This window comes from Osmerus mordax, chromosome 14 (assembly GCF_038355195.1).
Source record: "Osmerus mordax isolate fOsmMor3 chromosome 14, fOsmMor3.pri, whole genome shotgun sequence".
NCBI classification, from domain to species: Eukaryota; Metazoa; Chordata; class Actinopteri; order Osmeriformes; family Osmeridae; genus Osmerus; species Osmerus mordax.
This window is the reverse complement of record NC_090063.1, coordinates 11,611,320-11,624,387: the sequence shown is the minus strand read 5'-3', so window position 1 is coordinate 11,624,387 and position 13,068 is coordinate 11,611,320. Positions and strand designations below refer to the sequence as shown.

Below are 13,068 nucleotides of genomic sequence, written 5' to 3'. Positions count from 1 at the left end.
ACTGCAACATCCATATTGGTCTTTGACCCTTTACCCTTGACCCCCCCCCCCCCCCCACACACACACACACACACACACACACACTTCTTTATCTCTCTTGCTCTCTCTCTCACACACACACACTCTCTCTCTCTCTCTCTCTCTCTCTCTCTCTCTCTCTCTCTCTCTCTCTCTATAAAACTCCGCTCCCCCTTGTGAATCGGATTTACAAATCGGGTACTCTGTGTCTCGGAGCATCAGAGGCAGAACATCCCACGCCTTTTAAAAACTGCACGGCTTCTCTCCAGTCCGGCGCGTGGACGTCCGTCAACTCGCATAAGCATCCTTTGGCCTGGGGAGAGAGGCACAGAGACAGAGATAGAGACAGAGAGAGAAAGAGAGAGAGAGAATGGGAAGACAGAGAAAAAAGAGATAGAGAATATCTTGAGAGAGAGAGAGAGAGAGAGAGAGAGAGAGAGAGAGAGAGAGAGAGAGAGAGAGAGAGAGAGAGAGAGAGAGAGAGAGAGAGAGAGAGAGAGAGAGAGAGAGAACGTGCGCGAGAGCGAGAGAAACTCGCATACGTGAGAGGTCAGAACAACTCACGTTAGTGACATGACTTGATGAGTTGGCGTCTTTAAAACTTTGTTCTTGGTGCACCTTTTCATCAGTGAGCAAGTTGGTACATGTATTGCGCAGTAGCCTTAAGCAACCGCAATAAATAAAAATGCTAATATAACATTTTACATCTCCAGCTTTTAAAGTGACCTCAATCGATTTTCTAACAAGACTTGTTCTTAAGGTATGCAGACTCTACTTCATGGCAGCATGGCAGTCTGGGTAATTTATGCTTAACGTTGTTTGTTTAAGGCGTTGTTTGTATTTGTATTTCAGTTGTACTCTAATCTGCTGGCTCACATTAGCAAGTGCTTGGTGTGGGAAGTTAGCATGCAGCACGCACAGACAATCTGACACATACACGCGCACATACTCACACCAGTCTACAGACTCAGTAGATCTAAATTATAGAGAAGAGGGGTGAGATCAGACTTTTTAAACACAGATTCAGAAGGTAAAAAAGTATCTTGCCTTGGGAGAAATGCAATTTTGACAAGAGACGTCAGGAGAGGCATGGTTCCCTCAAACTGGGTCAGAGTAGTGGAGATGTTCTCATCATGGTGGAATGTTAGGTTTTCCTGAGTTTAGAATGGCAGACCCTACTTAAGTACACCCACAAAACAGTCATTTTAAAACTTGGGTGAATTATTTTGGTGTGCTGTGAAATTTAAAACAACTGCCACCCAGGGTCGGCCCAAGCCTTTATGGGGCCTTAAGCATAATTGATTTCGGGGCCCCTCTGAATTTGTATAATTATCATTAACATAAAATATACAATTTTTAAATTAAGCTGTTATTTCATGTGCTATTGGGGGCCCTCTGGTGGCCAGGGGGCCCTAAGCAGCTGCTTAGTTTGCTTATTCCTCGGGCCGGCTCTGCTGCCACCAATAGGTGTTGTCACCCCTACATTCGTCCAACAGTTTCGGCAGACAAACTGAATATACACTGTAGCAGGCTAGTGTTACTGTGAATGCTTTGGGGAAATGCTTCAATCCTGTGGTAAATATGTGGCACTTCAACAAAAGTCACAAGTAGTTTTTCAACATCACTGTCTAATCGTGACCATAAATTGTATTTTGTACAAATTAAATGAAAAAAAGGCATTCCTATTTTAATCAGATTTTAATATCAATCATATGATCAATATCATGAACAAGATAGAGACGTGAAGTGAGACAGCATACAACTTGAGTGGGTCATTGCAATGACATTGTGCATAAATACATTGACGTTGATGCAATATATCTAAATTGCTATGGTGAACCAACATAAGTAAAGATGTAAACATTGAAATCATATACAGATATGATATGGCTGACAATGCATGGCTTTGTTATTGCTTATATCTCCATGTGCATTGATCTTACACGGCTAGGTATTGGGGGTTACAAACCAAGCATTTTGGCCCAAATTCAGTGGATTACACAGTTGAACAGTAAATGTATGTACAGGTATAAGTTGTATAAGACAAGTATATGTTCGAAAGACATTATTCTGAAACATCATTACTTGAGTAAGAAATCTGCTGACATCTGTTTGGGAGACTAGAAAGAGATGGTGGTCCGGGGTGGGGGGGGATACAGTTTTAGGACTGTATTAGCTAGTGTGGTGCCCATGCGGGGGAGGTTAAGGGTATGTGTTTGTGTGCGTGTGTGTCTAGGGAGGAGTGGTTAGGTACATATTCAGTGCTGGAGTGAAAATGAGAACAGTTCCCAGGATAGACACGGTTAGGAAGGCCCACAGAAAGATCCGGTCCAACACCTGGGCTACGAACTTCCAATCCTGGACCACCTGGAGAGAGGGAGCGAGGGAGGAGGGGGAACAGAAGACAGGGAGTGGGGGAAGGAAGGAGAGAGAGGGAGAAGGAGGAGAAAAGACGAGTAAAAAAACATTAATAGATTACAGAGCAAACAGAAGAGATGGGGGGTTGAAAGGCAGACAAACAGGCGAAGGAATGGAAATCTAGGATCCTTTACTCCTCTCGTACACACACACCTCTCTGATGAAGTGCTCCTTCTTAATGTGCCGGCTGATGTAGCGGACAGAGTTGGTGGCTTTCTCCAGCATGGCCAGCCAGGCGTGATTCTCATCCTCCTTCCCAGGGCCAGGTCCTCTCTGTGGGCCTTGGCCCTGGCCCGACGCCCCCCTCTTCCCGGCAGCTCCACGGGGCTTCAACTCTGGACTACGCAGCTCTATGTCTGGATAGTGGTACCTGGCAACAACCAGTACCTCAGTTCAGATGAACAAAGCCATTCATGATTCAATTCATGATCTGTGATGCATTACTCGATTTCCAGAAGAAAATCTTTCTATACACATACATTTGTTGTTTTATTGCCCGTTACCTGTCCGTGTGCCCTCTCATGCAAAGCAGTCTGGGTAGCCTCTGGAGGAACAGAGTCTTTACCCAGGGGGCCATGGGGTGGTAGGTGGCAGACGAGCGGTGGTGCACGTTGATAACGAAGACGGTGACGATGATGGAGAAGGTGACGAAGATCATAATGAAGAGCAGGTACTCGCCGATAAGCGGGATGACCTTGGAGGACGACGGGATGATCTCCTCGATCACGAGCAAGAAGACGGTGAGCGACACCAGGACGGAGGTGGACAGCGAGAGCTTCTCGCCCTCGTCCGAGGGCAGGTAGAACACGAGCACGGTGAGGAAGGACAGGCCCAGGCACGGGATGATGAGGAAGAGCGTGTAGAAGAGCGGGAGCCTCTTCAGGATGAAGGAGTACGTCAAGAACGGGTACCAGTACACGCCGTCGTGCCGGCTGCCCGTCGCCCCCGTGGCGTTGAGGATCTGCCACTCGCCGTTGTCGAAGAAATCCTTGCGATCCACGTAGTGGTCGATGAGGACCAGGTCCACCATGTTGCCGTCGTAGGTCCACGAGCCGAACTTCATGGGGCAGTTCTGCCGATCGAAGGGGAAGAAGGTGACGTCCATGGTGCAGGAGGACTTGTAGCTGGCCGGCGGGCGCCACACGATGGTGCCGTCCGAGCGCACGATGGCCTTGGTCATTAGCGAGCCCTCGAATCGTCCGTCGGCACTAGTCGGTTGAGAGGGGGTGGGGTGCAGAGACAGGGCAGAGAGCGAGGGAAGAGGGTAGCGGGGGTGATCAGACAAGGAGAGGGAAGGGTTGGTTTGGAAACAGAACATGTAGTTGGTGAAGGAAGAGGTGGCATTCGAAGCAAGTTATACCAAACCATGGGCCTCACACACTCAAATAAATACTACTACTATAATAATAATGAATAAATTTAGCAGATGCTTTTCTCTGTAGCTACGTACAGTACGGATGGGGGGGGATTGTATCAAGTGCTCTAACCACTGAGCTGTACACCTTCCCTCTTACTGTACTATTAGTAAATAATACTGTCTGTGGTTTCTAGGTATGGAACATACTTTTCATACAGGACGATGTCCGGCAGCCATATTGTCTCGGAGGGAACTCTGATGGAAGTGATTCCTCCGTAGTCATTTGGGTCCCATTTCAGCTTTACATCCACCCACTCCTGCAATGACACCACACACCAACCCCAAACCACACACCCCAGTAACACACCCACACACACGCCACACCACCCCAAACCACACACCACAAATGAGACACACAGATAAAACAATGCAATACAACAGGAAACAAGTTCATAAGATGAATCTATTCATAATAGTTTATTCCAACAAAATCATGGACAGGACAAACAAATTGAACAGTGAAATGTTCCTTACCTGCCATAGCCAGACATTGGTGGTCATAAGCTGGTTCTTCTCATCCTGCGAGAGACAGGGGATATGTCAGAGAAAGGTGGTTAGGACCGCCACACTAACAACTGCAATGTGGACATATGTCCAAGAGAGGGCAGTATGAGACCACATTTCTATGTGGGTGTGGGTGTGTCATTGCATATTAAGTTAGTCACTGTGACACATTGTGTGTGTGTGTGCATGTGTGTGTGTCTAGAAGCCAGTGTAAATAATGCATGCTATCTGGCTCTTCTCGGCCCAATGGTCCCATTAGTTTCTTTGCTGTAGAAAGATGCCCACTTTAGATTCTCTCTCTCTCTCGCTCTCTCTCCCTCTTTCAAAGTAACCACCTTTCTTCCATCTCACTCTCGCCTATTTTTCTTGTCCTCACCTCTCATCCATGACATCCCTATCATTACTAAACCACATATCTTTCTCTCCCCTTCCCTCTCTCTATCCTCCCCTTAACCTCCAGAAACAACCACTCTCCCTAATCTCTGCCACTCCTCCTTGGTTTTCTGTCCACCTCTCCATCCTTCTAAATAACAATGTCTCTATCCGCTGTCCTCCCCTTCTCCTCCCTGAAAATAGGCTCTTTATCTCCCTTCTCTCCTCCCCCTGGACTCTAAACAAGCATGTCTTTCTGATCCTTCTCCTTTTCTTAGTCCTTCTTCCCTAAACTCTGTGCCTGCTGAGCCAGACATGAGATGTCTGGACTAAGAGTTGACCATATGGGGTGCACCATGGACAGCTCCCTGAGGAGAAAGTGACACCTGTTTGCATTGGACTTTAGCACCATGGTCAGCTTTGCAAAAATACAGAAATGCCTGTTGTTTAGGCACCGGACAGCTCTCCTGTCGCGCATGCATCACTATGCACTGGATATTCAGCACCACGGACAGCTCCACCATAAGTGTGGGTCCTCACCACATCGACGAGCTGTGAGATCTTGAGTCCGAAGCGTACTGTGATGGTGTCGTTGGCGTGCAGGACGGGCCTCACCCACTTCTGGTACCCACGGAAGAGGTTCTTCAGCAATGCGTCCTCCATTTCCGCCAGGGATACAAAGTCCTCTGGAGCTGGGGGGAGGGGGGGGGGCAAGAAAGGCATAGGTGAGCGTGTGACTCATACACACACACACACAACCTGCTCACTTCCCTGAGTCTCCGCAGGTGGGTGGAATATTTAATTTGGTTCATTTTGGATTCAGAACACACACACACACACACGCACAAACCAAACTGACAGTCTGCTTTGGCTCAGAAAACACCTCACGGCTCCCCAGGCTGAAGAAACGATCAAAGTGACATGATCACCTCTGACAAGGCACTCGCCAGGGGAGACTAGTCGAGCACAGAGTGGCATGTGCAGCCAACCACTGGAGAGACATGGTAAACATGGAGAAAGTAATAAAACTCTTACAGCACATGCAGACAGACCGCTTCTCTACAGGAGGCAACTATAGAACCATGTGTTCAGTTAACCAATTAGTTATCAAGAGCAGGTGTGTACTTGAATGCTATTTGTGCAGTGTACCAAAGACGTATACATACATATTTCATATTATAAACTATGACATTTGGATTGAAGATTTAACAAAGTGTAAAAAAAAAAAATACTGGTGCAGAACAGATTGGACATGAATGTGCCTTAATGTTTAATAACATGGAAAATATGAAAATTGTTTAGAGAAAATAATTGAAACAGATTTGATGTGGGTACTGTATGATTCTTGGTCCTTCCAGCAGTATTCGTGTCAGAAGTGTTACAGTGTGTATAGAGAGTGACTGTCTGGATGTGTGTCTGTGTGGAGCCTTGAGACTGGACGAGAGGCTTAAAGCGCTCACTGGCATTAGAGAGTGATATTTGGCAGTGGCTTTGCCTTTGGAGGGATGGACAGAGAAAGAGGGAAAGAGAGAGAGAGAGAAGGAGGAGGGGGCAAAGCTGATGGAGTTGAGCCTGAGATCCATGCTGTCTGTCCAATACTCTCTCATCTGAAAGAACAGGGAGAGTGAGAGAAGAGAAAGAAAGTGAGAATTTGAAAGGGAGGTTGGAGAGGGGGAGAAGGGGGAAGGAGAGAGAAATACACTGGAATAAAAGAGGTCCAGATAGGGAACAGAAAGAGAGAGAGTCTAGGAGGGATGAGAGCAGGAGGCGTGAAAGAGAAAAATTGGAATCTAGTGGCCCAAACTAAGAGCATTGTGAGAGATGGAGGGGAGGAAGAAAGACAGAGAGAGGGTGGGAATTGTGTGAAAAGGAATTGAGGCCAGAGAGGGAGAATACCTTTGTTTGTAATTCTGTGTGTGTGTCTCTCTCTCCCTCCTCTATCAAACCTCCCTGCCTTTGCTGTTCCTTTATAGACCCCCACCCGTACATACAACACGCACACACCTCGGAACTGCCACAATAAATACAGTAAATGAACAGATAGATCAGAGAAACGGATGGGGTGATGAAAAAAGGGCTGAAGGTGTGTGAGAGGTTTTAGTCATTAGGAACTGACTGTCAGATTTATTGCTTGGGACCAGAATATCAAAACACACAAACACACACACACACACACTATAGCACATAAACCACTCTGGATGGCCCGTATAGCTTGGCCCAGTGTCTGTGTGAGATACACTACCACATTACCCCGCATTGCATCAGTTCATTGCCATAAAGGTGAGATTTAAAACACTGATTAACCCTTGTGTTATCTTCGGGTCATTCTGACCCATGAGTCATTGTGACCCACCGTCGTATTGCGACAACTTTACCTCATACAAAAACAAAGTGAATCATTTTCTTTTAACTGTTGGGCTGTCTCAGACCCCCCACATTGCGATGGTTAAAAGAAAATTATTTTTATTTGTTTTTGTATTGGGTAAAATTGGGTCATGTGACCCGAAGGCAGCACAAGGGTTAAGCTACAATACAACCTTATCTAACGTTATCTAGACACCTCTACCTGACAAAACCTAGAATTTACTGGAACTTTGGACAACTATATGATACATATAAATGTATGTATTTTTCTTCTAAGGAGAAGTGTGTGTGTGTGTGTGTGTGTGTGTGTGTGTGTGTGTGTGTGTGTGTGTGTGTGTGTGTGTGTGTGTGTGTGTGTGTGTGTGTGTAAGCTTCCAGTGTGTGTGATTGAGTAGAGGTAACAGACAGTATTGATTTTGAGCTGGTTAGGGGGATGGGGATCAGTGATTGAATTAGGATGCAGGGGACATTGTGTGTGCATTTGTGTCGGTGCAACAGAGTGAAACTGTGGCTTTGTTTATTGATCAGCATGGGCACACAGCTTGTGCATGAGTTCTCTACTAAAGGTCATAGTGTACTTTTAACTTTTAAATGAGTGTGTGCGCTTACAGAAGTGTGTAGAGTTGTCCACAGAACTTTGTCAGTGATGGATCGAGACAGGGGGAGACCCAGCGCTCAGAATACACCCCCACCTGAGCTAATCTAAATCTCCCTATGGGACAGACGATGGTATATTCACAATGTTACTGTGGCACCATCTGTTCACTGTGGAGTCACGACAGAAGAAACTTCTAGAAGGGGAATTCACAACACTCCTGTGAGCTAGTCTAAGGTCCCCACCATTGCAAAGCCATTATCCAGTTGCATCGGGGTGGATGGCTTTCTAAATATATCCAGTGCAACTGTGGACACAGGATGGAGTCAATCTGCGACACAAAATGGTGGCCGTGCATCATAGCTCATAACCTCTAGACACAAATACCAGATGTGTGTTTGTGACCTTCCTCCTACTCTCCAACTAAACTGTATTTTTCTGAGAATTAAACAGGACAAGTACCCCACCGGGAGTTGGCACTTTTCAAAAAGATTAACCCTACCCCTAATCTCCCCTTGAGGCAAGGTGTGCGTATGTGTGTGCACAGTCAAAATGATTAACCTACACATCCTCTCACAGTCATGTGTAGATCCAATAGACAGAGGGGTAGGGTTCTTTCGTGTTCCATGGGTGTGTGTGTTCTCTATGGACACTTCATCTCTGTTTACAGTCAGACCTGTGGGGCTTGTTGCTGCTACACTGACAGTCCTGTGCTACACCTTAGCCATGACTGCTCATATAGGACAGGACTGGGGGCTGAATGGTGTCCGAGGTCTATAAATCACTTCTATTGAACTGTCATCCCCATCAACATTAAACGTATAGACAGACACACAGCAAAAACACATACAGACAGTTTCATACATAACATAACACATACATTCTAATAAATACACATACAAAACCTTGACAGGCAGGATGCATGCTATCTCCAGATTGCTTCCCGATTGTAGTGGTACCGAGGCTCAGCTTTGAGGAGGCATTACTTAGCCACACACAGAGATAATGTATTGCATTTATCGTTAGTTAACGAGCCTGTCTAATAATTGTTTGGGATGGAAATATTTGTGTTTGCTTGAACAAGGACATGAGGAGTGCTTTGCCTCACCCCGGGAGGGCGCTGCGTGCACTGCCGTTAAATAGATAAATCAACATTGTATTATTCGTAGGTTCTCTTTGAGTTGGTTACATTAATTCAACTGGCCCCCTTTTATATTCCAATCAGCTACCTGAGCTGCCCACGTCACTCTCCTTTTGGCATTTGAACGGTCGGTTTGTTTTGAGTGGTTTTCGGGTCCTGTCAGTACTGATCTAAAAACCTACAATGGATGCATCAGATTCACGTGCATTTAAATTATTCCACACGATTCAACCCACAGAAACGGTTTTAGGTTTAGTTTGATCAGATAGCCTTGATATGATTCATAACGTCGGCGGCAGGTTAACCATCATGCCAACCCTTCTTACCTTCGATCGTCGCATCACCGATGGCGAAGGACATACATATTAGAATGACTGTAAACTTCATTCTCGCTATCACACCTCGAATATTCAGTCTTCACGGCGGATTATATCATTTTCTGAGCACGCAGTCTCGTCGCATGTATAGCACTTCGCAAGGCGACAACGATCACTCGGTTTTATCACCAAGGGGCGCGCATGGCAGCCCACTCCAGAACGATGTAACGTTTAAATAATGAACGACGGAACGGTATAGCGATGGTGTACTCCGTTTTGTCCGACGCTGACTGCTTTCCCCTCCTCCATCGTATGTTTCTCACGACGTTTCCGTTCTGTCCCGTAGTGGATGATCCTGCTGTCCAGTGGTGGATGCTCAGGATCCGGTGAACTGTTAGAACGGAGGGGGTTGACCCTGGCGTGGATAAGTACGCGGAAAGACGGCGGACTATAGCTTCCTACGCAGCGCCGTAATATTGCAGAATTGCAGGACAAGTAAAAGTTTCAAAACAGCCGCGTTATAGTTATCAGCGGATCAGCTTATTGGAAACAAAATCACATGGTGTGTAGTGAACGCAGTGTAGGGTTTTGCCTTATGTAATTGCCAATAAGCTCAATTCTAGGCACACAGAGAGCTTAGTTTATCCGGAAGCATTGAAACCCCCTTTAAATTACATGGCTCACTTTTATTAGGAGATGAACGATATTGCCAATTGTCTGTTCTCTTGTATGACATCCCACCCACAGCCTAGTTAAAAGCAGTGACCTATGGAACATTTTCCAGGTTCCCCTCACTGACTTTTACAAGAATGAGTGTTCGCATGAGTGTATGTGTGAGTGTATCACTATCACTGTATGTGTGTGTGCGTGTGTGTGTGTTTAACATTACTGGTCCTTTTGGTGTACAGAGTTCTGTGCTAACTGCAAAACACAGTTTAACCACAAGAAAAAAAGAAAGGAAGATGAAACCTCAATGAATGTCTCAAAATAAACTGTATCTGTCCTGAGATTTAGCCACAAATCTATGTGTATTCCCCCATGTATACCCCATGTAAATATACAGTAGTACAGTGAATTATAAGGTATATCATGTATGTTAAATGACAGACACAGTGGTCAACAAGAAGTGTTTTCTTATATTGAATATAAATACAGTAGATCACGTTAAAGGATTAAACCTACCAGGGAAATGTTTTACTGTAGTTAGATTAAGTAAAATTGAAATAAAGAATTGTGTTGTAACGAGTAATGTTATGGTAACATCTGCAGCTGTAACCTACCTAACCAAGCTGCATTGAGGATTAATGTAGAGTGAATGATGTGTGACAGCGAGAGAGAAAGAGAATGACAGAGAGACTGACGATACACACAGAGAGAGAGAAAGAGAGAGAAAGAGAGAGAGAGGGCACGGGCAGTTTAACTTCGGTTCATTTGCACTCTGTCTCATTTATTCAGGCAATTAAAAGAGAGGTCTAGTAAACAACGGCCGCTGGCCTGACGTTGAAGCTTGCACCTCTCTCCATTTCCATCCATCACTCTCTCTCCATCTCTCTCTCTCTCCATCTCTCTCTCTTTCCATCTCTCTCTCTCTCTCTCTCTCTCTCTCTCTCTCTCTCTCTCTCTCTCTCCATCTCTCTCTCTTTCCATCTCTCTCTCTCTCTCTCTCTCTCTCTCTCTCTCTCCATCTCTCTCTCTTTCCATCTCTCTCTCTCTCTCTCTCTCTCTCTCTCTCTCCATCTCTCTCTCTCTCCATCTCTCTCTCTTTCCATCTCTCTCTCTCTCTCTCTCTCTCTCTCTCTCTCTCTCTCTCTCTCTCTCTCTCTCTCTCTCCTCTCTCTCTCTCTCTCTCTCTCTCTCTCCATCCCTCTCTCTCCATCCCTCTCTCTCTCTCTCTCTGTGTGTCTACTATCCCCCCTTTCTCTCTACTAATTAAGTTTGTGCCAACAGCAGCTGGGAGTCGAACAGCGAGGGGTATCACTTCACACACACATGCACACACGCACACACATCCTTGATAACACTTTAGTGTTTGGAGCCTGTCTGCATGGGCTTGTCTAATCCATTTGAGCGCTCAGTGATCAAACACTGTGGTGCTCAGGCAGATGATCCAGGTCCTCTGGCCGCCACGCTCTGTCCAAAGGGAGCACATGCACACACATGCGCTCATGTATGTTAACTGTATAGACACACACACGGTCAGGCATGTGAACTTTATAGACATACGCACGCAGTCACATATTGAAACCTAATAGACACACAGTGACATGCAATCATGTCTATAAACTGTACAGACACACAAGTAGTCCCGCATGAAGACACACAAATTCAAGTATGTAAACTGTATTGACAAGTTCATCCATGTGCACTGTCTAAACACACACGCAATAGGACGCATGCATTACTGTCATTATGTCTCTCTTTTGCTCTGTTCTAAACGGTGTGTTCTGAATTACTATCAGCTCCACGAAACTGTTTACAATATTATCCACATGCAAATGTTTGATAATGGACAGGTGATCTGTTGAATTTTAACCTCCTTTCCCTCCTCATGCTTTCACATGGAGACTTGCCTGAGAGCTGTTATCCAAAACATCCTTTTTTCCACCAGATGTGAACGTGGCTAAGTCACGTAACCTTCTGAACCATGCCGCCGGATAAACAAAGCAGCTCGATCCAAATGGGCGCTTGGAAGCACCGCTAAACAATGTGTTTGTGTGTGTTTACCCTATTGATGAAAGCATTTGCAGAATCACCGTGGATTTTCTGCTGATGGCACACACACACAACAATGAGGCGATTTGCTGTGGTGCATTACATTTACATTTAGTCATTTAGCAGACGCTCTTATCCAGAGCGACTTACAGTAAGTACAGGGACATTCCCCCGAGGCAAGTAGGGTGAAGTGACTTGCCCAAGGACACAATGTCAGTTTGCATGACCGGGAATCGAACTGGCAACCTTCAGATTACTAGCCCGACTCCCTTACCGCTCAGCCATCTGACTCCCTAGCATTAGCTAGTTAGCTGAGAGACGATGCATGTGTTTCTGACGTGTTGTCTGGACGTTGTGGTTTACAGAGCTACAGTATGGCAACTGACAGACTGTTGTAGTCAGATGGAGAGAGAGGGACATAGATCCCGTTTTCCATGTGTACACAATCACACTTAGACAGAGAAAACGAGAGACAAAAAGAGAGAGAGAAACAGTAAGAAAGAGTAAGATAGAACAGGAGCAGGTGTTTGGTCATTGGTGACTGGAGAGGCAGTGAGCCAAAGACTGTGACCGGCATCTTTAATGGTGTGTGTGTGTGTGTTCAGCTGGACGACGGGGTCCCAAGGGTGGGTACAGGTGAGAAAAGAGTGAGTGTAATGCTGCTCCTCGACATAGCTGATCTCAGGTCAGATTTAGATTTCTCCCTCAAAACACCTCAGGTAAGGTTTGGGAGACACAAAGCTGATCCAAGATCGGTCCCTCTGGCAACCCCCAAGGCTCACTTCCAAGTTTTCCCTCAGAGATGAAAGTATGGATGATATGAAGAACTTGAAGTGGTGGATGAAAGACAAACTAATTTTTCCTCCCCAGACAACAAAAGAGACCAACTGTGTTAACCTTTACTCAAGTTTCTGTCCAGATGGGGTTTTAATGTGCACCTCTGGGCATGAGTCAGAATACCTCTTTTCCAAAGAAGGTGACCTCTGGGTTAGGGGGACGTACCTGAGTTCTGTTTGACCATCTGGGCATGCCGTAGTGGAGCTGGAGTTTAGACAACAAAGGGAGTTCAAGGAAGGAAGACATCTTGTCTTGCATGTCAATTGCCATTGAGACCGCAGAGAGATAGAGGGAAAAGAGGAACTGAATCAGAATAAGAGAGTGAGAGAGAAGGAAAGCAAGATGGTGGTATAGTTCAAATAAAGAAAGATGT

General features: G+C 45.7%; 1 protein-coding gene across 1 annotated transcript; it reads right to left on the bottom strand.

The window, feature by feature from the left end:
* Window positions 1-1,707: 1,707 nt before the first annotated feature.
* Window positions 1,708-9,441, bottom strand: LOC136956043 (neuronal acetylcholine receptor subunit non-alpha-3-like). Its single transcript, XM_067249852.1, has 7 exons — window positions 9,156-9,441; window positions 5,270-5,421; window positions 4,328-4,372; window positions 4,001-4,110; window positions 2,940-3,644; window positions 2,590-2,806; window positions 1,708-2,385 (listed from the first exon to the last, which is right to left on the bottom strand). Exons 1-7 carry the CDS (start codon window positions 9,214-9,216, stop codon window positions 2,251-2,253), a joined length of 1,425 nt encoding a protein of 474 aa, XP_067105953.1. The 5' UTR covers window positions 9,217-9,441; the 3' UTR covers window positions 1,708-2,250.
* Window positions 9,442-13,068: the final 3,627 nt, after the last annotated feature.